The sequence below is a fragment of the Anomaloglossus baeobatrachus genome, chromosome 1, assembly GCF_048569485.1.
Source record: "Anomaloglossus baeobatrachus isolate aAnoBae1 chromosome 1, aAnoBae1.hap1, whole genome shotgun sequence".
Classification (NCBI taxonomy): domain Eukaryota; kingdom Metazoa; phylum Chordata; class Amphibia; order Anura; family Aromobatidae; genus Anomaloglossus; species Anomaloglossus baeobatrachus.
This window is the reverse complement of record NC_134353.1, coordinates 481,408,130-481,433,724: the sequence shown is the minus strand read 5'-3', so window position 1 is coordinate 481,433,724 and position 25,595 is coordinate 481,408,130. Positions and strand designations below refer to the sequence as shown.

At 46.5% G+C, this 25,595-nt stretch overlaps 1 protein-coding gene across 2 annotated transcripts in view; it reads right to left on the bottom strand.

The window, feature by feature from the left end:
- EPS15L1 (epidermal growth factor receptor pathway substrate 15 like 1) overlaps positions 1 to 25,595 on the bottom strand; it is a 297,220-nt gene that overhangs the window by 189,364 nt on the left and 82,261 nt on the right. The window contains exons 11-12 of one of the 2 annotated variants that reach the window (XM_075315065.1): positions 20,983 to 21,139; positions 13,192 to 13,254 (exon numbers count right to left, since the gene is read on the bottom strand). In XM_075315065.1, the coding sequence (XP_075171180.1) occupies positions 13,192 to 13,254; positions 20,983 to 21,139 (220 nt within the window). The remainder of the gene's footprint in view (positions 1 to 13,191; positions 13,255 to 20,982; positions 21,140 to 25,595) is intronic. The other variant, XM_075315074.1, reaches the window with a different exon arrangement.

Here is a 25,595-nt window from a genome sequence, read left to right as displayed (position 1 = left end):
CATTAAAGAGTTATCGTTCAGCAAGCTAGTGACTGCCCAATCTCTATTGATTGGCTACAGCGATTATATCACATCACCAACACTGTAGTCAATCACAGAGCTCAGTGGCACAAGACATCAACATCATTAGAGCTGCTGAGCTCAGTGATTGGCTGCAGTGCTGTCAACATGATGACAATACTGAAGTCAAACAGAAACCAGGGCAGCAGTGCAGAAAAAGTGCCAGACCCGGGAAAAATTGGTAAAGCATAGCTTGTATTTTAATTTCTGTGCTTGGAAGTAGAAGTTGGCTGAAAGAGAACAGCCCGTTTACACCACAACCAATTTTCGTGTTTACGTTTTCGTTATTTCCTCCCCTTCCTTTCAGAGCCATAACTTTTTTATTTTCTGTCCAAATAGCTATATGAAGGCTTGTTTTTGGCAGGATGAGTTGAACTTTTGAATGACACCATTAATTTTACTACATAGTGTACTGGAAAATAAGGAGAAATTGTGAAACAAAAACATAATTCTGAGATAGTATTTTGGAACTTGTTTTTACAGTGTAGATTTTATGGTAAAAAATGACCTCACAATAAGAGTCTCCTTATCAGAACGATTACAGACATACCAATCATGTCCAGTTGTTTTTTTTTTTAATAGGTCAATTGTGAAAAAAATATCTGAAGTTTGCAAAATCAAAAATAAGGGGGTTGTCTCGCCATTTTCCAAGACCTGTAACAATTTAATTTTTGGGTCGATGAAGTGATGGCTTATTTTTTGTGGGGAGAGACAACATTTTTATCGATACCATTATTGGATAGATACGACGTTTTCATCCCTTATTACAGCATTTTTTATGGTATTACAACGACCCAAAAAAAACGTAATTTTGGCATTCTTGAATTTTATTTTGTTTACTGATCAGTTAATTATTTTTATATTTTGACAGATCGGACTTTTCTAATTGGAAAGTCCTCAATGAATACAGATTTTACGACAAAATTCAGAATTTTGATAATGACTGATCAATTCCGGCAGAGAAAGAAGGAAGTTTGTCTGATGATATATAACAGAGTGGCTTATTTCATGTGTGCTATTGATTTATGAAATAAGAATTAAAATTACGGTTACACTTTAAGATCAAAGCTCCACACAGCTCCATTGTAACATCCGCAGAAGGTATTACCTACTGTTTCCACAGTTATTATGAGAACCTCTATAACTCTAAATGTAATGTTACCGTATCAGACTACCTCTCTTAATAAACTGATTTACAGATTCCTACTTTGAGTGCAAGTCAGCAAATCTTTTTAAATGCCGATATTACTTTGGAGAAAGTAAATAAATAAAGTCAAAAGTGACATGGCGCTGGGTAAAGCTCCAGGACCAGATGGGCAGCCGTTGGAATTATATGCCAAATATCAGAATCTTCTAATAGCCCACATTTTAGATGTTTCTTCTTTACCTTATTCCTTCTATGAAGCTAATATCATTGTTCTATAAAAAGATGGGAGGGAACCTTTAGACTGTTAGTCTTATTGACCCCAATGTGGATTATAACATTTTCACTAAGATACAAGCTGCGAGACTTTGGTCTCTTTCACACTGCGTTTTTACTTACGTTCAGTGGTCTCGTCGGGGCATCTGTCCGAAGCACCCCTCCCCCACCCCGCAAAACGTTCAGGTGTCTGCCTGCAGAAAACGTATATGCCCGAAAATGGTGCAAGACAGAACACACGCTACCGGAGTCTGCTCCATTATAGTCAATGGCCCTGTCGGCGCATGCGTCCGAAACACGTTTTGCGGGATGGGGGAGGGGCGGTTCAGACTTATGCCCCGACGGGACCACTGAACGTAAGTAAAAACGCAGTGTGAAAGCGGCCTAAGTAAAGTGATTTGTGATATAATACACCCAGATCAATCTGGATTTATGCTGGGGAATCGTACTTCCATTAATATTAGAAGCGTCCAATCTGTTGTTCAATACAGCTCATTACTACTACAAGTGGGCATTAGCTTCTATAGAAGCCAGGAAAGCGTGTCACTTGGCAGCGTGGTCCTTTTTATCAGCATGTCTCCTAAAATTTGCATTTGTTCCAAAATTTTGTGAGTGGACATGTGTTATATGTGACTCCTAGGGCAAAGGAAGTGGTAAACAATACCCCGTGTGCATCCTTTGCTTTAGAAAGGGGAACTCGTCAGGGTAGCCCCCTTTCCCCATCTTTATTTGCTTTAGCCATTGAAGCTCTAGCAATCGAAATATGCTACTCATCACTAACTAAAGGTATATTAATAGCTAAACGAGCAGATACTATCTGATTATATGTAGATGACATGATAATTTTTAAGGATCAGGTTGGTCATGCTATACCCCATGTTATCTCTACCTTCGATGCATTTTGCAAATTCTCTGGTCTTTCGATGAATTGGAACAAATCAGCGCTAATGCCCCAACTCATGGGCACATTGCCCACCTGAAATACCGTTCACCTCTATCTATTCATTTTAAATATCGGGGAATAAATATTCATAAGGACTGTAAAAGCAATATTCCCTCCAACATGCTCCAAAATACCCCTAGAAGTACCAGGCCGCATAAATTTAATCAAGATGAATTTGCTGTCGAAAATTAGCTATACCTTGTATCCCCAAAACCATCTTTACAACACTTAACTTGTTAATTTCGACTTTCCTATGGGAAAATTCTAGACCTAAACTATCTAAACTTTAGAGACCTAAATAGTTTGTGGAAACATCTCTACTTAAAGTGAACCAACCACCAGGAATTACCAATATAACCTAAAGCCAGGGCTATACTGGCACTATCAGGCTGAGTCTATCAGCCTTTAGTGGTCACCTTGGATGTATAGGTTTTGAAATCCAAGAAAGTAAAGTTTATAAAATCATCAGCTTCTTGAGTGACAGCAGCAAAGGAGCAGATAATAGCTGGGGGGTATTCGTAGTTATCCCCTTCCCCTGTTAGAATTAACATAAGTATTATACAATCAACCTAGCAGGACCTTAGCTGAGGTCATAGCCATGTGACCAGAAGGGGCGGGGCCTCACTCACCAAAGCTGATACCAGGAAGCAACATTTTTCTGTTGGCTGAGGCCCCGCCCCTTCTGGTCACATGTGTATGAACTCAGCACAGGTTCTGCAAGTCAAAAATGAAATCGATTGTATAATACTTATGCTAATTCTAACAGGGGGAGAGGATAACTATGAATACCCCCAGATATTATCTGATTCTCAGCTGCTGTCACTTAAGCTGATGATTTTATAAAGTTTACTTTCTTGGATTTCAAAACCCAAACATCTGAGCTGACCACTACACATATGTAGAGAATCAGCCGGATAGTGCCAGTATAGCACTGGTTGAAGGTTATATAGGAAAACCCTGGTGATTGTTTACTTTAAGGTTAATTAAAGGCACTGAGTAGATAGATGCCTGGCTCACAATTACCTAACTCAAAAACCAATCTAGCTGCTGCAAACACTAACTGCTTACTAGGTTTTCTGGAGCTATATAAGGCTGCTTTCACACATCCGATTTTTGCAGTGCGGCTCAATCCTGCTCAAAAACCTATGCAACGGATGCGGCAAACAAAAAGGGATCTGTTGCATAAGTTTTTCCATGCGGCCCAACCGTTTTTTGAAGGATGCGGCTTGATATTGAGCATGCGCAGTCCAAAAAACTGCATCCGGCGGACGGATGCGTTTTTTGCGCAGGACGCCGCATCTGGCGTCCATAGGTTTGCTTTGTAAATCGCACCGCATCGCACCGGATCCGGCGCGACACGGTTTTTTCACCGCACAAAAAACGTGCCAGGCAACGTTCCATTCGGCTGCCGCATGGGCTAAATATGCCGCATCTGTCAAAAAACGGACGCAACGCAAGGCCATGCGGCACAATACGGCGCTAATGCAAGTCTATGCGGAATAAACGCAACCGGCGGCAAAAAAAAAACGGTTGCGTTTTTTCTGCAAAGCGCCGTATTGTGTCGCTCAGCCAAAACCGGATGTGTGAAAGCAGCTCATCCCTTCTATTTCTAAAATGTTACCTATGCTTATAGCATGGCATGCTTAGCTTGGAAATGGGCGTTAAGTTTTACTTATACCATGGCAGGCATGCCCCACTGGCAAAATTCAATTTTGGAATACTCAAAAAGTTCTTTTATTAGGTGACTTTTATGATCAGAATATATTATTATCCTTTGATCAGTTGTGGTCCAAATATGATATACCAAGATCTAATTTTTTTTTTTATCTTCAGCTCAGATCTGCTTTCTAACAGCAACTACATGTCCATGGTACAGAGACTCCTTCATTCACCTTTCCCAATAGGTATCCTTATCACAAGGCCTGCAAGATCTCATATTAACCTTATATCACTAGACATTGGAACCACTTTGCTACAGATAAAAGACAAATTGGAGTTCTCATTCCTATTATTCATGAGGACTTATAAGAGATCCCGGAATCTTCTCTCCATGTCTCACCTTCAGTGAATAATAAAATGATTCAATGATATATTATTCATCAATCCTACTTATTCCCATCTAGGTTATGCCGTATGGGAAAACTATGCATTTCAGAGCGTCTGCGCTGCCACACTCTGAATGCAGTTGTCTAGCACATGATATGGGCTTGCCCAATGATCCTTTCATTTTGGCAAAAGGTTGCTTTCTTATCCTCCTTGATATTCATTCCTGTTCCCTTGGACCCTAAAATTTGCCCATTTGGGAAACTAGAAGAAGGGATGAGGTTTCATCATACTAGAATCCTCAGATATACTCTTTTTTTTTGCCAAGATATTGATAGCCACATGTTGGATGGGAGCTTCCCCTCCAACACTAAGGTTCTGTATTTGGCACACAACACAGTCAACACAATAATCCCATATGAGAGAACAGTTTATCATAACAGGGGTTGCCTCAGAAATTTGCTAAGGTTTTGGATATTTGAAAATGTTCAATAAATACTACGTTAATCCAACTGATCATTAGTTTTTAGGGTTTTTTTGCACAAGGTCGTGAGTAGAGCTGGACGAGCACTAAAATGCTCGGATGCTCGACCGTTACTCAAGCCGAGAAGGTCAGACACTCTGAAAGGGCTCAACTCAAGTAACGTAACGAGCATTACGGAAGTCAAATAGCAGGCAGTTTGGTTCTACGCCCACATACAGCCAGCCATATACAGAGCATTTCCAGGGGAGAGATGATGCGGTTTTTGTGATGGGCAAATGGTAAAATATTCAGGTTTGGATTCTTTTTGACAAATCACAGCTGTCTTTAACCCCTTCTATTACCCAGTTTGCCACTGCACAAGGGCAATCAGGATGAGTTGGGTAAGCGCCAGGTTTGGAGCATCTAATGCAGAGGTCCCCAACTCCAGTCCTCAAGGCCCACCAACAGTGCAGGTTTTTGGGATTTCCTTAGTATTGCACAGGTGTTAATGTAATTACCTGCCCAGGTGCTGGTTCCAACAGCAGTGCAATGCTAAGGAAATCCTGAAAACATGCACTGTTGGTGGGCCTCGAGGACTGGAGTTGGGGAACCCTGATCTAATGGATGTGCCAATTCTGGGGTGACTGTGGGCTACTATTTTAAACTAGGGAGGGCCCAATAACCATGGGCCTCCCACGCCTCAAAATACCAGCCCCCAGCTCTCTGCTTTATCTTGGCTGGGTATCAAAATTGGGAGACTGCACGCCGTATTTCTTTAAATACTTAAAAAAAAATCCACATGGGGTTAATCATGTTTTGACACACAGCCAAGATAATGCACACAACTGGGTCCTGCAGCCTGTCTGCTTTATCTTCGCTGTTTATCACAATATGGGGGAGCCCAACGGCATTTTTTCCAATTATTTATTTTTGCTCTCCACTCCGGAGACCCAGACAGCTAGTGTGAGGGCAACCAATAACAGATGCTGGCATGCTGACGGCAACCAATTACAGACACTGTTACAGAAGGTGGGGAAGAAGTGAATATTCGTAAGGGTTAATGATCAGATCTGGAACTAGTGTGACAGCTGTGCAGAAACTTGGTAAGTATAATTGTCTTGCTTTTATGATCACACGTAATTTTTATTTTTTTCACTGCGCCTTGCAATGACAGTAATGCAAGTAGAAAAGATGGCTGTAGCACTACTGTGATTGACAAGCTGTCCCTGCATGTTAAATGGCTGAAAGTCAGTTTGACAAATGTTGGAAAGAGACTCTATCCTCACAAGGCGAATACCAAAATACTAGGCAAATAAACGAATATATTCCGAATACCTTAATATTCGTGTGAGTAACAAATAGTGCTGAATATATTCGCTCATCACCAATAACCATATAAAGGCTGTATACCCAAGTGTGTTCTATTATTTCTACCTTTTAAGGATTCTTTCATTATTTTCAATCCTTATTATTTTCCTGAGTATATCTCAAAATGTATGTAATTTGTTAAGCAACAGTTGGCAATAAAATGAATAAAAAAAGTGCAGCACAATTAGTCAGTGTATTCTTAAAGGGAATGAGTCATTAGAACTTGATAATAGTTTAAATCTGACAATTGTGTTAAGTTAATTCTTTGCAATCTCTATACAAAGATGATTCACGATTCCTAATAAGAGTTCTCACAGCTCTCCTCCATTCACAATCACCTTTGCATACGCACATTAGGTGCTTCAATACAAAAAGATGAAGGGAATTTTGTTACTTACCGTAAATTCCTTTTCTTCTAGCTCCTATTGGGAGACCCAGACGATTGGGTGTATAGTACTGCCTCCGGAGGCCACACAAAGCATTACACTAAAAAGTGTAAGGCCCCTCCCCCTCTGGCTATACACCCCCAGTGGGATCACTGGCTCACCAGTTTTAGTGCAAAAGCAAGAAGGAGGAAAGCCAATAACTGGTTTAAACAAATTCACTCCGAAGTAACATCGGAGAACTGAAAACCATTCAACATGAACAACATGTGTACCCGAAAAACAATCAAAAATCCCGAAGGACAACAGGGCGGGTGCTGGGTCTCCCAATAGGAGCTAGAAGAAAAGGAATTTACGGTAAGTAACAAAATTCCCTTCTTCTTCGGCGCTCCATTGGGAGACCCAGACGATTGGGACGTCCAAAAGCTGTCCCTGGGTGGGTAAAGAAATACCTCATGTTAGAGCTGCAAAGACAGCCCTCCCCTACGGGGAGGCAACTGCCGCCTGCAGGACTCTTCTACCTAGGCTGGCGTCCGCCGAAGCATAGGTATGCACCTGATAATGTTTGGTGAAAGTGTGCAGACTCGACCAGGTAGCTACCTGGCACACCTGTTGAGCCGTAGCCTGGTGTCGTAATGCCCAGGACGCACCCACGGCTCTGGTAGAATGGGCCTTCAGCCCTGATGGAACCGGAAGCCCCGCAGAACGGTAGGCTTCCAGAATTGGTTCCTTGATCCATCGAGCCAGGGTGGATTTTGCAGCCTGCGATCCCTTGCGCTGACCAGTGACAAGGACAAAGAGTGCATCCGAGCGGCGCAGGGGCGCCGTGCGGGAATGTAGATTCTGGGTGCTCTACACCAGATCCAACAATGCAAGCCATTACATATCGATGAAATGGATAAAAGGAAGGTAAGGAGATATCCTGATTGTGATAAAAAGGGGATACCACCTTAGGGAGAAACTCTGGGATCGGACGCAGCACTACCTTATCTTGGTGAACACCAGGAAGGGAGCTTTGGATGACCGCGCTGCTAGTTCGGACACTCTCCGAAGAGACGTGACCGCTACCAGAAAGGCCACTTTCAGTGAAAGTCGAGAAAGTGAAAACATCCCTCAGAGGCTCGAAGGGCGGCTCCTGGAGAGCAATTAATACCCTGTGCAGATCCCATGGGTCTAACGGCCTCCTGTACGGAGGGACAATGTGATAACCCCCCTGTAGGAACGTGCGTACCTGAGGAAGTCATACTAGGCGCTTCTGAAAGAATACCGACAGCGCTGCGACTTGTCCTTTAAGGGAGCCGAGCGACAAACCTTTTCCCAATCCAGATGCAGGAAGGGAGGAAAAAGGAGACAATGCAAATGGCCAGGGAGACACTCCCGAAGCAGAGCACCAAGATAAGAATATCTTCCACGTCTTGTGGTAGATCTTCCTAGCCCGTCTCATGGTGGCAATGACGTCTTGAGATAATCCTGAAGACGCCAGGATCTCGGACTCGATGGCCATACAGTCAGGATCAGGGCCGTAGAATTCAGTGGAAAAAACGGCCCTTGGGACAGTAAGTCTGGCCGGTCTGAGAGTGCCCACGGTTGGCCGACCGTGAGATGCCACAGATCCGGGAACCACGACCTCCTCGGCCAGTCTGGGACGACGAGGATGGCGCGGTGGCAAGCGGAGCTGAGCTTGCGTAGCACTCTAGGCAACAGTGCCAGAGATGGAAACACATAGGGTAGCTGGAACTGCGACCAATCATGAACTAGGGCGCCCGCCGCCAGAGCTCTTTGCTCGTGAGACCGCGCCATGAAAATCGGGACCTTGTTGTTGTGCCGAGACGCCATTAGGTCGACGTCCGGCATCCCCCAGCTGCTACAGATTTCCTGACACCATTCTGGGTGCAGAGGCCATTCCCCTGCGTCCATGCCCAGGCGACTGAGGAAGTCTGCTTCCCAATTTTCTACGCCCGGGATGTGAACTGCGGATATGGTGGATGCTCTGTCCCCCACCCACGTCAGAATCCGCCGGATTGCCTGGTAGGCTTGGCGATGCGTGTTCCGCCTTGGTGGGCGATGTCTGCCACCGCTGTGGAATTGTCCGACTGAATTCGGATCTGTTTTCCTTCCAGCCACTGCTGGAAGGCTTGCAGGGCAAGATACACTGCCCAGATTTCCAGAACATTGATCCGAAGGATGGACTCCTCTGAAGAGAGTCCTTGACCGTCTGAGAAGGGAAACGTTCCTGTCTAGGGACGTCGACTCCCCAACCCATTGGCAAAGCATGTCCCATTGAAGTGGACGCAGATGAAACTGCGCGAAAGTGACTGCCTCTGCATGAGGCGTCTTAAGGGGTGTGACTGGCCTTGAAGGAGAGACTGCACCCCCGTCTGTAGTGAACGCTGCTTGTCCAGCGGAAGCTTCACTATCGCTGAGGGAGTGTGAAACTCCATGCCCAGATATGTCAGCGATTGGGTCGGTGCCCGATGTAACCTTGAAAAGTTGATGATCCACCCGAAACTCTGGAGAGTCTCCAGCGCCCCGTTCAGGCTGTGTTGGCATGCCTCTTGAGAGGGTGCCTTGACAAGTGGATCGTCCCAGTAAGGATCACAGAGTGACCCTGAGAGTGCAGGACTGCTCCCACTGCTGCCCTGAACTTGGTGAAAACCCGTAGGGCTGTCGCCAGACCGAAGGGCAGGGCTACGCACTGAAGATGCTCGTCTTCAATAACGAAACGTAGCAAACGCTAGTGCTCTGGAGCAATCGGCACGTGGAGATAAGCATCCTGATATCTATTGATGCTAGGAAATCTCTTTGAGACATTGAGGCAATGACGGAGCGGAGGGTTACATCCGGAACCGCCTGGCCTTCACGTGCTTGGTGAGCAGTTTTAGTTCCAGAACGGAACGGAAAGAGCCACCCTTTTTTGGCACCCCAATCAGATTGGAGGAAAAAACCGTGTCTTGTTCCTGAAGAGGAACAGGGATTACCACTCCTTCTGCCTGCAGAAGAGCCTCGGCTCGGTGGGGTGGGGGGAATGTCCTGTACACGTGAGACACAATGTCTCTCACCCACCGGTCTGTGACCTGCGGCAGCTAAATGTCGCCAAGCGGGAGAGTCTGCCACCAACCGCGGATGCGGAGAGAGAGAGCTGAAGTCATGAGGAGACCGCCTTGGTAGCGGTTCCTCCTGCAGCCTTCCTTGGGCGTGATTGAGCCCAGCCGGAATTTGAGCCCCTCTGAGCATTTTGAGCCCTTTTGGACGAGGACAATTGGGACCTGCCCGAGCCTGGGAAGGACCGAAACCTCGACTGTCCCCCCAGGACAGCATTACTAGGGTAAGTCGCAATGCAGACATTGCGAGGTTAAGGACACCACCTGCGGCACAGATGTACATGTGCTCAAGACCAGCTGCGCAAGACCAGCTGAAAAAGCTTAGAGTGCCCATACGGCTGCGAATGCCGGAGCAACCGACACGCTGATAGCTTCACAGACAGATTTCAACCAGAGGTCCATCTGTCTGTCAATGGCATCTTTAAGTGACGTCCCATCTCCACTGCAACTATGGATCTAGCCGCAAGCCTGGAGATTGGGGGATCCACCTTTGGACCCTGGGTCCAGCGCTTTACCACGTCAGGGGGAAGGGATAACGTGTATCCTTAATACGTTTGGAGAAAACGCTTATCTGGTAAGCGTGGTGTTTCTGAACTGCTTCTCTGAAGTCAGCGTGGCCAGAAAAGTACTCAATATACGCATGAGATACTGAAAAAGGATTTCTCCTGCTGTAAAGCTGACTCCTCCCCTGGGGGAGCTGAGGGAGCAATATCCAACATTCCATTGATGGACGCTATAAGATCATTCACTATGGCGTCACCATCCGGTGTATCCGGATTGAGAGCGGTGTCAGGACCAAAGCCCTGATCAGCTACGTCTGCCTCATCATACAGAGAGTCCTCCCGCTGGGACCTTGACCAGTGATGAAGCCGAGTGCCGCACCCAGCGAGCTAGCTTAGGCTGTCTGGGACTGCCGTCCGTGTCAGAGCCTTCACCCTGGAATGCCTGGGACCCCCCCCCCGGAGCACTGATTATGTTCCAAATGAGGGTGGCCAGGGAGCATTAATCAAGATTGCCCATGGCCTGTCTGGACTGCAAAGTCTCTATCCCATGACAATCTATCAGCCGAAACTGCAACTCCGTCCCTGTCCCTGGACAGGGTTCACAGGTGGTTCCTTTGGCCACCTCTAGTAGAGACCCCAGCTGACCAAGTGCTACAGGGGTGCATTGCACACAATGGGGGTCAGTGGAACCTGCCGGTGGAACAGTATCACATGCAGGAAAAGCAGCATAGAAAGCCTGTGTTGCTTTTTTGCTGCTGTATTCTAGCCATCTATGCAATGTATAGCATACAAGCATAAACACTTCAGCACATGCAATACAAGCAGCATAGAAAGCCTGTGCCTTGGCACCCTTGCTTTTTTGCTGCTGTTGTCCAGCCATCTAGGAGAATACAGCCAAGAGTAGCGACCGTACAGTGCAATGTATAGCATACAAGCATAAGTACAAATGAACACTTCAGCACATGCAATACAAGCAGCCTATAAAGCCTGTGCCTTGGCACCCATGCTTTTTTGCTGCTGTTGTCCAGCCCTCTAGGAGAATATAGCCAAGAGTAGCGACCGTACAGTGCAATGTATAGCATACAAGCATAAGTACAAATGAACACTTCAGCGCATGCAATACAAGCAGCCTAGAAAAACTGTGCCTTAGCACCCTTGCTTTTTTGCTGCTGTTATCTCGCCATCTAGGAGGGCATATAGCCAAAGATAGCGACCGTACAGTGCAGTGTATAGCATACAAGCATAAACTACAAATGGACACTTCGGTATTTAGTGGGGTCAGCACTTCAGGTGCTGCTTACCGCCCGCCTATAACGCGGGTGTGTGGTCGCCAGAGCCCTGTGAGTGGTTGCCCAGAGCATGTCTCCGTTCCCCAGCTCGGACTGCGTGTAGGAATGGCTGCCGGCGTCCTTCTCCAGCTCGTGTGACGAGGGGCGGGCCGTGGGCGTGCCCCAGACAAGAGCGGGAAACTGGCGTCCCACTGTGTCCAGTGAAGGGGGCTGGAGAATGCAAAGCAGACTCCAGCCCTCGGCGCTGACTGTCTGTACAGCGTCCCGCCTCACCCCTGACTGGCAGGGCTGGAGGCGGGAACGAAACGAAAACTAGGCCGCAAAGCCGGGGACTCGAGTAATAAGCGCGGCCGTCCATGTGCACGGCCAGCGCGGAAGTCCCCGGCGCACCACAAGTCCCAGCCGCGCCACAATGTAAAAAACACCCAGCAGCGGCCGGCGCGGCAGTTCCCAATACATAAAGTCACTCAGCAAAGCTGTAGTGAATAATAGCACGAGCGCTCCGCGCTGTTGCCCCCGGCGCACTAACACTCCCAGCAATGCTGGTGTGTGTGTGCGCGCTTGCCCGGGGACACAGAGTACCTTAATGTAGCAGGGCCTGTCCCTGACGATACTCAGCTCCATATCCAGCAGGTTCTCTGGGTCTGTGGATGGAGCCCGGTCTCAGTGCCTGGAGACCTGTAAGATCCCACTTCGCCCAGAGCCCTGAGGGGGGATGGGGAAGGAAAACAGCATGTGGGCTCCAGCCTCCGTACCCGCAATGGGTACCTCAACCTTAACAAACACCCGACAAAAGTGGGGTGAGAAGGGAGCATGCTGGGGTCCCTAGTATGGGCCCTCTTTTCTTCCATCCGACATAGTCAGCAGCTGCTGCTGACTAAAAACAGTGGAGCTATGCGTGGATGTCTGACCTCCTTCGCACAAAGCAGAAAACTGGTGAGCCAGTGATCCCACTGGGGGTGTATAGCCAGAGGGGGAGGGGCCTTACACTTTTTAGTGTAATGCTTTGTGTGGCCTCCGGAGGCAGTACTATACACCCAATCGTCTGGGTCTCCCAATGGAGCGCCGAAGAAAAGGTCTAATTCTGTTCATTACTAATGAACTTTTATTTTATTTTTCTTTAATACTGATCGCATTATGAAAATGAAAAAAAAATACCAAAATTAAAAATAAAATAAATATATTTAACATAAAAATCTGATCTAAACAATAGGTTTTTTTATGTCATTCCTTTTAAGTTAAACCATCACTGTTTTTATTTTGCATTTCCGCCATACAATGAAAAATACTTTTCTTTTCACAAGTAACTAAGTGGTTCAAAGTGATATATTTTCAGCACTAACAGCAATGGAACTAAGAGTGAAGAAATCAGACCACGCCATATTGTAATTAGTCTCCACACCACGCTCACACTAAAATCCCTGCATGCTACTGTGATCCTTGCATACCTGTATTGGTAACTATATTACCCCAAAGGGATGCTATATTGATATAAATTATCATGCTTGACAAACTTAAAAATCTGCATAAAGATACTACTTAAGAGTAGGAATAAAATGGTGATCATGCAAAAACACATGACATGCCAGTAAGGGATTACAACTGAGGATCTACTCACACGCCGGATTTCTGTTAAGTTTGCCATGTCATTTCCTATGGGGGTCATGTAACCAGACAGGGTCTGGAGAAAAGGGCAGGGAAAAACCACAGATGGAACATAAAGAGTACACACAACATTTGATTACTTAAAAGGGTATTCCTGGTTTTCAAACATATTATTTCTGTATAATAAATGTTATACAGTTTTCTAATATTCTTTCTGCACATGTTTCGAAAAGCTTTAAGAATTTTGCTGGTACTTAAACAGTAAAAATCTTCATTGATTAATTTCCAGGGGTGCACATCTCTCTATGGCCATGAGATGGGTATAGAGGCTTACAGTGTATACCGTATTTTTTGTTTAGAAGACGCACCGGATTATAAGACGCACCCCAAATTTAGAAATTAAAAAAAAAAGTTAAAAAAAAGGAGGGGGGGGTCTGTCTTATACTCCGGTGTTGTCTTACCAGAGGGGACTGCAGCGGTGGTGGAGCGGGATCACAAGAGGCAGGGGCTTTGCTGGTGGAGTCTGTGCTAGCAGAGGTGGGTCTGTGCTGGCAGCGGAAGCTGCGGTGGCTGTATGGAGTAGGTCGTTGCGGCGGGTATCCCAGATGTTCTGTCCGGCCTTCAAAGAAATGGCGCCCGGAGCGGTGCGTGTATAGATGGAGATCTCGGCTGAGAGCTCCATCTGCGCACACGCTGACTCCGGACGCCATCATTGGAAGCCAGAGCATCTGGGCCACCGCAGCTTCCACGGCCGCACAATGAGGAAGCCAGCCGCCCGCCGACACAGAGAGGCAAGCAGCCGGCCGAATGCACAGAGGCAGGCCGCTGGGCAAATGCACAGAGGCAGGTCACCCGAATGCACAGCGGCAGGCCGCCCAAATGCACAGAGAGGCAGGCCGCCGGCCGCCCGAATGCACAGAGAGGCAGGCCGCCGGCCGCCCACACAAAGTGGCAGGTGGCCACTCGCACAGAGTGGCAGGCAGCCGGCCGCAGGCACAGAGAGGCAGGCAGCCGGCCGCAGGCACAGAGAGGCAGGCAGCCGGCTGCCCGCACAGAGAGGAAGGCAGCCGGCCGCCCGCACAGAGAGGCAGGCAGCCGGCCGCCCGCACAGAGAGGCAGGTGGCCGCCCGCACAGAGAGGCAGGTGGCCGCCCGCACAGAGAGGCAGGTGGCCGCCCGCACAGAGAGGCAGGTGGCCGCCCGCACAGAGAGGCAGGTGGCTGCCCGCACAGGGAGGCAGGCAGCCGGCCGCATGCACAGAGAGGCAGGCAGCCGGCCGCCCGCACAGAGAAGTAGCTGGCCGCCCGCATAGAGAGGCAGGCGGCCGCCCGTACAGACAGACCCCCGCACCAATTCTCCACCTCCAGCTATATTTGGATTTTAAAATGCACCCCTCATATTCCTCCCAAATTTTTGAGAGAAGTGCGTCTTATAATCAAAAAAATACGGTAATAGGGAAAAGCACTGATACACACAACAGATTTTCATCTACTGGAAGCAATGAATGAAGTGCCTGCTGAATGAGAGCAAGCAGAGATTGTGAAATTGACCAAATTACAGAACGTACATTGGAAGCTGCATAGCTTTTTATTAAACAAAAAATAATTATTTGCTGTGACCAGAATACCCCTTTAACCTTCTGAATGCAAAAATAACACTTGCAATTTATGACCATTTTTTACACTTCTCTACATAAATGAAAATTATACAGTCTATGCTGTATAATCTAAACATCTAATAAATATTGTACTTACTCTTAAATGGAAAAAAGCTGCTTTCACTGCATACTTCAAACAAAATTAAAACAATTATCAAGTATCATACAATTGTAGCCGCCTAACACTAGTTAGCTACTTAAAGGGACTAGAGAAAAAGACTATAAAGTTGGCACAGTACGTTCCATGACATAAGCCCTGAATGTTCATGTAAAATGAAGCCAAAAGCTGGTCACTGAGCTTGACAATATGTTCAATGTCTCTTTTCAGCTTGTGCGGTGTACACTGGGGGCTATCAGCAGAAGTCCTTTTATCAGAGCTCAGAAGTTTAATACAGGGTAATATTTCTTCTATGTTGTCCTTACTGCGTCCTACGCCATAATTTCTGCATGTCAGCTAGCCCATTTACGTAAATGAGTACTGTATATGGTCTCAAAGTGAATCTGTCAGGGGATTCATTCAGAACAAAGGCAGCACAAATCAGAAACGGACTTGATCACTGCAGACATGTATACTTTACGCAGAAATGCATTTTGGAGAAACCACATTTTACAACAGCAGTCGTGGATGAGGTGACGCGGATGACTAGTCAAACAGCTTTGTCCCTGCCAGCTTCTGTCCACCTAGATTTTACCAGCCTCTCTAAGAGACTGGTAAAATCTAGGTGGACAGAAGCTGAGAGTACTTGGTGGACAGTACCTAAGAGTAAAGGGAGTGCTCAGTCAGTCTTAGGGTATGTGCACACGTTGCTTTTTTTTCCGCGCGGAAAAAAACGCACCCTCTGGCAGAGGGGAGAATTGTAAACAATGCTTTTTGAGAAACAACGCATCGAAAACGCATGCGTTTTTCATGCGTTTTTCATGCGTTTTTCATGCGTTTTTTTAGGTGCGTTTTTTAAGACTTGTCAGTGATAATAAAGTTGGTTGAACACAGACCTTTGGAAAAAAAAACCTGTGATGTCATTTCCTTCTCCACATTCTGTTTGGATAAATGGGAGGGCTTGGAATGGAAGGAGCACCATTTGAATTTTGGAAAAGTTGAAATAAACTTCGCGCACCAAGCCCCTTAGGTACCTATACGTCAGAAAACCCCCACAAGTGACCCCATTTTGGAATCTGCACCCATCAAGGATTTTATTCAGGAGTATATTAAGCATTTTGAATCCACAGCTACTTCACCCAAAATGTTGCTGTAGCAACAATATTCTCACTTTTAGGCCCGCTTCACATGTCAGTGAAAAACACTGACGTTTTTCACTGGCGTGTAAAACACGCACATGTCCCTCCGTGTGCCGTGAATCACGGCACACGTGGGTTGTCTAAGTGCAATCCGGGCTCCGTTCTCCGTGGCCCGTGATTGCACTTAGAGATTAACTCACCTGCACCCGCTCCCGCTCTCCATGGTGCTGATCGCTCCCGCGGTGCAGCATCCGGCCGGCGGTGACCCCTGCAGGAGCTGCTTCCGGGTCGGCTGTGTCGTGCATCATGAATATGCGCGACAATAATGAGCCGGCACAGAAGGAACAGGGAGGACGGGCTGCAGAGGACATCGCTGGAGCCGGGTGAGTTAAAATGTTTTTTATTTTAAAAGCACGTTTTTTTCTGGCACGTGTTTCACGGATCACACCACTGCGTGGTCCGTGGGACATCAGTGATGCCAGAAAAAAATGGACATGTCTCCGTGCGGCAATCACGCACACGCGGGTACGCCGCACGGAGACACGTGCAGTGAAAAATCACTGACGTGTGAGCAGACCCATTCATTATAATGGGTCTGCGTATGTCAGTGATCCTGGTACGTTTAAAAAAAAGCACAAACGTCCCAGAATCACTGACGTGTGAAAGAGGCCTAAGGCTATGTGGCCATGATCCAGCGACACGGCGTCTAGTACACAGTGCCAGCCTTCCTGCAGCTGCCCATGCCCACGATTTGGGTTCAGGCTGCTGTGGAGCTCTATGCTACCTGCAGAGAACACTCTCGTCTCCGCAGCATAAATTGACATGCTGAGGCTCGGGAAGCCACGCCACCGGTCAGTTTATGCTGCGGAGAAAAGAAGCACAGTGGGCATGGGATCTCCAAAAATCCTTCCACTGTGCTTCTACTGCACAACGCAGCGTTATGGACGCAGGGAAAACACTCAGCGCCCATAACGCTGCAAACCCTGATTGTGGACACACAGCCTAAAAAGCGTCAATGGATGAAGGGATGTCAAATATATAGAACGTCCTACCCCCGCCTGCATATTCTAAGCTGGCACCTTTAGTACCTTTCATGTGGCACTAAAGGGTGCCTAGCTTAGTATTTATCCAATAAAAAAAAAAAAAAAAAAAAAAATGAAAAAAATGGCGTGGGGTCCCCCCTATTTTTGATAGCCAGTCAGGGTAAAGCAGACAGCTGTAGCCTGCAAACCACAGCTGGCAGCTTCATCTTGGCTGGTGATCAATTTGGAGGGCTCCCCATGTTTTTTTTTTTATTTATAAATAAAGAATAAAAAAAAAAAATAACGTGGGGTCCCCCCAAATTAGATCACCAGCCAAGGTGAAGCTGACAGCTGGGGTCTGGTATTCTCAGGGTGGGAAGAGCCATGGTTATTGGACTCTTCCCAGCCTAAAAATAGCAGGCCGCAGCCGCCCCAGAAGTGGCGCATCCATTAGATGCGCCAATCCTGGCGCTTCGCCCCAACTCATCCCGCGCCCTGGTGCGTTGGCTAACGGGGTAATAAATGGGGTTGATACCAGATGTGTAATGTCACCTGGCATCAAGCCCAGCAATTAGTGATGTCACGGCGTCTATCAGACACCCGACATAACTAATTGACAGTAAACAAAAGCAAAAAAAGACAACAAAAAATGTTTTATTAGAAAAAACACTCCCCAAATCATTCCCTTGTTCTCCAATTTAATAAAAAAAAATGGGTCCGCAGAAATCCATATGGATGTCCCACGTCGCCTCTGGACCTTCTAGAATATGGGGGCACGTTCAGGAAACGTATCCCCCATTTTCTAGGAGGGCAGACCCTCCATTTGAGGAGAGTGGGTGCAAAAATCTGCACCCACTCTCCCCGGGTCACAGCTGCAGAGTGCGAGCAGCCAGCACAGCTCTCTGAACACAGTGCTGGCTGTCAGCTGCTCTGCACATGTGACCGGCCGGCGTCTGCTGTGAAGGAGGAGGGGGCCGCGGGGGATCAGCGCTGCGACCGGACAGGTATGTATGACACCGGGGGGAATAGGGGGTGAACGGGCAGGGCCTGGGGAACAGTTTTCTGTCGCATGTGTTATTGCACATGCGACAGAAATCATAGCAGCAGGGCGGCCGGTGCGCTACTGTGCGCGCGGCCATGTTGGATTTTCGGGAGGGGGGTCGGGGGTCGGGGCGGGCACTTTGGCGACACCGGGGGCTTTGCCAGGAAGTGAGGTCAACAGGAAACCTCTTGACCTCACTTCCAGGTAAATGCCTGCGTTCTGGCGTGCCGACAAAGGCCGCGGACCGCAACAAAAAAGCAGGTCCATGCGTTGTGGCTGCGTTCTGACCCCACATCATTGATTTCAATGGGGGAGAGAACGCAGCCACAACGCACAAAAGAAGTGACATGCTGCTTTTCTTTCCGCACCGATTTTTGGCATCCAAAACGCTGCGGAAAGAAACGCAGCATGTGCACTGATTTTTCAGCTTTCCCATACACTTTGCTGGGAAAGCTGAACGCATGCAATTTGCCACTGAAACGCTGCGGTTCAAAACGCAGCGTTTCCGCGGTAAAAAACGCATCGTGTGCACACAGCCTTACAGACAGCGGAGAGCTCAATGAGGATATTACCTCTGTAACAAGTCATCCAAGCTACCTCATCCCTGCAAACTTTCATAACTTCAAGAGTGGAGCAAGTGTCCATCTCTGGTTGCCTGTAGTTCTGGCAGTATTAATTAATCAGCTGATAGGAACCTGTCACTAGGATTTTCCTTTATGAACTGCAGCCAGCACCAGTGATCCCTTATACTCGCACACATCATTCCAGAATACTGTATGTAAGAGCCCAGGCCGATCTGTAGAAAGTAAAAAAACACCTTTATTATACTCACCTGGGGTGCGGTCCAGTCCGATGGTAGTCACTGTTCTTGGTCTGGCGCCTCCTCCATCTTGTGGGATCGCCGTCCTCCTGCCCAGCCCTGTGTGCATGATGCGTCTTAGGTCATTCACACAGATGCCTCCATTGGGATGCGCACTTTGACCTACCTGGCTGATGGCAGATCAAAGCACTGTAGTGCGCATGCACATGCGGTCATTGACCTATTCTCGTGTCTGCACATTGCAGTATTTTGCTCTGCCCTCAGCACGGCAGATCAAAGTGCGCCTGTGCAGGAGTGCAAGGAGGCCTTTCCGTGCATGAAGTGTCATGCCAAAGTGCCTGGGCAAGTGGACGGCGATCCCCCAAGATGGAGATGACAGACCGAGTGCACGAGAGCAGTGACACCCATCGGACAGGACTGCCGCCTAGGTGAGAATTATAAAGGTATTTTTTTACTTTCTACAGAGCGGCCTGGGTTCTTATATACAGTATTCTGGAAAGCTGTAAATACAGGTTCCCTTTAAGCTCTGTTAACTTCTGCACAGAGTCTGTCATTTGTTCTTGGAAATAATGGTTTAATTTGCTGTGCTATTTTTTCTAGTTAAACATCAGACTCCAAGTCGGGCCCGGTCCTGTGACGGATCTATTCCCTTGCATGAATTTGGTTGTTCTGTTCCTTTTCTTAACGCAGTTGTGAGCTAGCCTTAGTTTTCCTATGCTGAGATGCCTATTGTAAAGCCAATCTCTGAAATCCCTATTTAGCAACTTAGGCAGGATCGCTGCCCCAGTTATGCATGTAAAGATGATAACATACGTAAATTAGTATACAAAATAATGTATATAAGGTAATAAGGTTCTGGTTGAAATAGGTTATATCCAATGACACAATTCTACAAAATAATTATCTTAGGCCCTGTGCGCACTAGAAAAAGAATATTTCTCAAGAAGATTAGCGCACTTGCGTGCAAAAAAAAGCATTGATAACTCATGCGTTTTTGGTGTGGTTTTTCTGCAGGTTGGTTCCTGCGGTTTCTTACTATTATCTATGGCAAAAAACGCAGATACCTGCAGAAAAGAAGTGACATGCTCATTCTTTTTCTCAAGAAATTCTACAGAAAGAATTTTCTTGAGAAAAAAACGCAGTGTGCGCACAGCTGTTTTTTTTACCATAGGTTTTGCTGGGGAATGTCTGCAGAAAGGTTACAAGAAATTTCTGCAGCAAAAACGTTGCAAAAACGCGAGTAAAACCGCAGTGTGCACACAGGGCCTTAAATTGTATAATGGTATAAATATAATAGTAATCAACAAATATATAATCTAGGATGGTCATATATACTAAATGCCAAAAGCAACCTTACGAAACGTGAAATGTAGTATGTAATTAATCACTGATAATGAAGAATTGCTTGGCTCCCACTGAAATCACCTTTAGGCTAGGTGCGCACACTGCGTCTTTTTGACGCTGCGTTTTTGTGCGTTTTTGGCCGCTAAAAACGCACAAAAACACACCTGCGTCGAAAAAAACGCATAAAAAAAACGCACGCGTTTTTACCGCGATTTGGTGCGTTTTTGGCTGCGTTTTGCTGCGTTTTTGATCTCAGCGTTTTGCTGCGTTTTTCCAATGCATTGCATGGGGGACAAAACGCAGAAAAACGCAGGAAAGAACTGACATGTCCATTTTTTTTTTTTTTAACTCAAAAACGCAGGTAACAAAAAACAGATGTGTGCGGACAGCAAAAATGAAAACTCATAGACTTTGCTGGGGAAGCAAAGTCCTGCAGTTTTAAGGCCAAAAACGCACCCGAAAAACGCGCAAAAACGCCGCGAAAAACGCACTGTGCGCACATAGCCTTAAAGAATATAATTCAAGTGTTTATTTTATGAGGGCATATTAAAACATATATACTTGTGGCAAAAGCTGATGTCACTGAACATAAAACTGTGTGGAAGCAATAATTTAGACCCAATAAGCTTAGTAAGAACAGATCGCTACCAACAAATTTATATGGTTGGCAAAGTATATGCTTACCTGCATTGAAGTGTTCCTTTCTGCTGGTGGGATCATATCAGGAGTCAAAACTTGTGGTGGATCAATTCCTTTGCTGACTTTCTGTTGAATGAGGTACATTGCGAGAGCAAATTGGTCCTTATTTAGCTTCCCCATCTGCCTGGTGTCTGCAAGTGCCCTGTAGAGGATGGCCTGTTAGCTTTTAAATACTAATGAATTTTATCAATACAAAAGCAATACAAAAAAATAAGAAAATAAAAAAAATAATTATACAAATATCATTTTATTCATAGACTTTAAAAAAAGAAAACAAAAAAAAAAAACATTGGATATTAAAAGAGAATTAAAAAGTTGTCATATGTATTTCGAGAGATAAAACGCTGTTAATCATAGCAAGGAAATGTTAAAATGAACTATCTTTTATACACATGATTATGTACCACCTCTAAATGGAGTTAAACTGGCAGTGTCTCACTTGTGAACTTCTAAAAGCGAGCCCTTACTTGTACTTGGGTTACTTTTCACTCCATTTATATGTACAGAGATGCAAACACTGTACAACCAATATACTGCAAATCGCATGCTTTGCATGTAACTATATATAATACATGTATGGTGTTACAATTGAGAAGAGTTTTTAAGGGAAGAGAATTACCAGTGGTACTAGATGTGACTGAATCACATTTCTGTATGAATTAATATAAGCCGCATCATGGCATTCCACATTTAAACCATCTTTGGCAGAAAGTCAAGATTTTGTAGGCTCATTTGTATAAATATAAAAAATAGATTGTTGCATGTGTAGGTAAAATTATCTATGTTTTATTAGGATTCCATAAAATTAAAATAAAATAATTAGGTGGATAATATATATATATAAAAAAAATAGCCACTCTAATGCGATCCTAGCATTATCACCCTTAGGGGTACTTTGCACGTTGCGACATCGCAGGTGCGATGTCGGTGGGGTCAAATCGAAGGTGACGCACATCCGGCGTCGCTCTCGACATCGGAGTATGTGAATCCTTTTACATACGATTAACGAGCGCAAAAGCGACGTTATCGTATGATCGGTGTAGGGTCCGACATTTCCATAATTTTGCAACAGCGATGGTACGATGTTGTTCCTTGTTCCTGCGGCAGTACACATCGCTGTGTGTGAAGTCGCAGGAGCGAGGAACATCGCCTTACCTGCGTCCCGGCTGCAATGAGGAAGGAAGGAGGTGGGCGGGATGTTTACGTCCTGCTCATCTCCGCCCCTCCGCTTCTATTGGCCGCCTGCCGTGTGACGTCGCTGTGACGCCGCACGACCCGCCCCCTTAGGAAGGAGGCGGGTCGCCGGCCAGAGCGACGTTGCAGGGCAGGTAAGTGCATGTGAAGCTGCCGTAGCGATAATGTTCGCTACGGCAGCAATCACAAGATATCTCTGCTGCGACGGGGGCGGGGACTATCGCGCTCGACATCGCAGCATCGGCTTGCGATGTCATAGTGTGCAAAGTACCCCTTAGGGTACTGTTCCGCTTGTGTATGACTCGAGCGAGTCTCACATCGCATCACCCGATACGGTCGCACACTCTCCTGACAGGAGCAGGTCAGCTGCATGTATTTCTATGCAGCTGAGACACTCATGTCCAGAGAGCATCAGGCTGTGTCGGGTGATACCGATGCGAGACTCACATGAGTCATATGCAAGTGGAACTCTGGACTAAAGGGGGCTTTACACGCTGCGACATCGCTAATGCGGAGTCGTTGGGGTCACGGAATTTGTGACGCACATGCGGCCGCATTAGCGATGTTGCTGCGTGTGACACCGATGAGCGATTTTGCATCGTTGCAAAAACGTGCAAAATCGCTCATCGGTGACATGGGGGTCCATTCTCGATCATCGTTACTGCAGCAGTAACGATGTAGTTCGTCACTCCTGCGGCAGCACACATCGCTATGTGTGACGCCGCAGGAACGAGGAACCTCTCCTTACCTGCCTCCCAGCCGCTATGAGGAAGGAAGGAGGTGGGCGGGATGTTCCGGCCACTCATCTCCGCCCCTCCGCTTCTATTGGGCGGCCGCTCAGTGACGTCACTGTGACGCCGCACGGACCGCCCCCTTAGAAAGGAGGCGGTTCGCCGGTCACAGCGACGTCGCCAGGCAGGTAAGTATGTGTGACGAGTCTGCGCGATGTTGTGCGGCACGGGCAGCGATTTGCCCTTGTCGCACAACAGATGGGGGCGGATACCCACGCTAGCGATATCGGGACCGATATCGCAGCGTGTAAAGTAGCCTTTAGTCATAGAGTATGGCTACATACTGGAAAGAATCTTATTTACAGAATATCACAAAAGCAAGTCCACCCCTCACATTTTTGAAAAAAAAGTTTTCCACTACTAATGTGACTCCCTGTTTTGTTTTTTTTTAGTTTAACTATTCCTAACACTTTCCTAATATACTTTTCCTACATGCCATGCCCCTGTAAGCTGATCTCTCTGCAGTATGTATATTCCTTTGTTGATGATTTAGCTGTGATCCTTCCGGTCTGGAGACTGGAATCAGACCAACAAAGAAAGACACTGGCGGGGGCGGGCTGCCACTCTGTGATTGACAGCAGTCTGGGCACGTATGCCCAGATTACACTTTGCACTGTGATGTGCGATGTAATATACTAGCTAATGATCGGCACATCAGACTTTACTCTCCTGTGAGCCTGCTTTACCGTGCAATGCTTTTATGTGACACAAAAAAAATGGCCATTTATGTCTGCTAAATATCGCTATCATTCCCAGATTTCCTTAAGCGTTAATGCATGTCTATATTCTTACATTCATGGTTTGCAACTGTCTTTTTTTGCTTTTATGTGACAGGTACTGTGATGTGCCCCGATCATGTGTCTAAGGCCACTTTTTGAAAGTGGTAATGTCAGATCCATAATAAGGCTGCTTTCACATTTCGTTTTTACCTACGTTCAGTGGTCCTGTAAGAGCGTCCGTCCGAACACCCCTGCAAAACGTGTTTCAGACGCATGCGCCAATGGGGCCATTGACTATAATGGAGCAGATGGAGTCAGCATGTGCTCTGTCTTGCACCATTTTTGGGCGTGGACACTTTCTGTAAGCGGACACCCAGAAATAGCAGACTATTTCTAGGTGTCCGCCTGTATAAAGTGTATGTGCCCGAAAATGGTGAAAGACAGAGCACACGCTGACTCCATTTGCTCCATTTCATGCCCCATCAGCGCATGCGTACGAAACACATTTTGCGGGGGTGTTCGGATGGAAAAAAAAGTGCAATTGCATGATTGTTTTTGGGATAGTTTATTCACAGTGTTCACTACATGCTAAGACTGATGTCGGTGTGATGCCTCAGGTCGGTACGAGTTCGTCGATACCAAACATGTATAGCTTTACTTTTATCTAAGGGGTTAAAAAAAAATTCTGAAGTTTGTCCAAAAAATGGTACAATTTTTGCACTATTTTCCGTGATCTGTAGTGTTCTCATTTTTCGGGAACTATGGCTCAGTGACGGCTTTTTTTTTAGCATCTCCAGCTGACGATTTTAACGGTACCATTTTTGCGCCGATTTCTTGTTATTGCATTTTGCACAAAATTCGCAGCGACCGAAAAACGAGAAAAGCAGCTCTCCTTTCACACACGGACCTCTGCCAGCTGTAAGAGGAAGTGACTCATGATAGCTACAGGGGTCATCACATGACCCTATGCCACCATGGCAACCTTCGGATCCATGTGATCACGTCATGTGACTTCCGATGGAGCCGGGTAAGTGAATGCTTACCGCGGCCGCTATTACATTGCGCTGTGACATTTTGACAGCGCACTGTAAGGGGTTAACAGGCACGAGTGGGTAGCGAATCCACTGTGCTTGATAGCTGCCCGTCAGCTGTTCAAACCAGCTGACATGTGCAGGGATTGCTGCCGGCGGCAGCCGGCAGGCATTAACCTGACACGATCCATGACGTATCCAGTACGTCATGTGTTGTGAAGAGGTTAACAAAACCTCTCAACGTTAAGTCTCAGTGGGCACTTTAAAAAAAAGAACAACAGAGATTATGGAGTTAAAGGGTGAAAGAATCTTCAAATGACATAAGCTGTCATATGTGCCTACATGAAGAATAACACTATTTCTAGCCATTAAATGACTAAATACTCTAATCTCTTAATCTGCAATCGACTCTGAGCTGATGGGGAGGAGACTAGCTGCATTGATATCTACAATACACAGCACAACATACAAAGAGGGATTTCTGCTCTTCATCCCATTTAGCAGACAGAAGCATGGAGGAAATTATACAGCAGTTCTGAGCAGTGTCTCTGGGGTGAGATACAAAAAAAACAAACTAGAAAATAAGCATGCCAGATCCTTCTCTACCTGTTTTCTCACACCCCTCACATTAGAGCAGGGGTGCACAACTCCATTCCTCAAGGGCCACCCAAAGTGCATGTTTTCAGGATTTCCTTATCATTGCACAGGTGCAATCATCCCCAGTGCAGGTAATTACTGTAAAGGATATCCTGAAAACATGCACAGCTGGTGGCCCTTCAGGACAGGAGTTGTGCACCCCTACTGTACACTATAATAGAAGGTGTAACCCGACAGCTTACTGTGTCGTCAGTGTCATTTGAGTG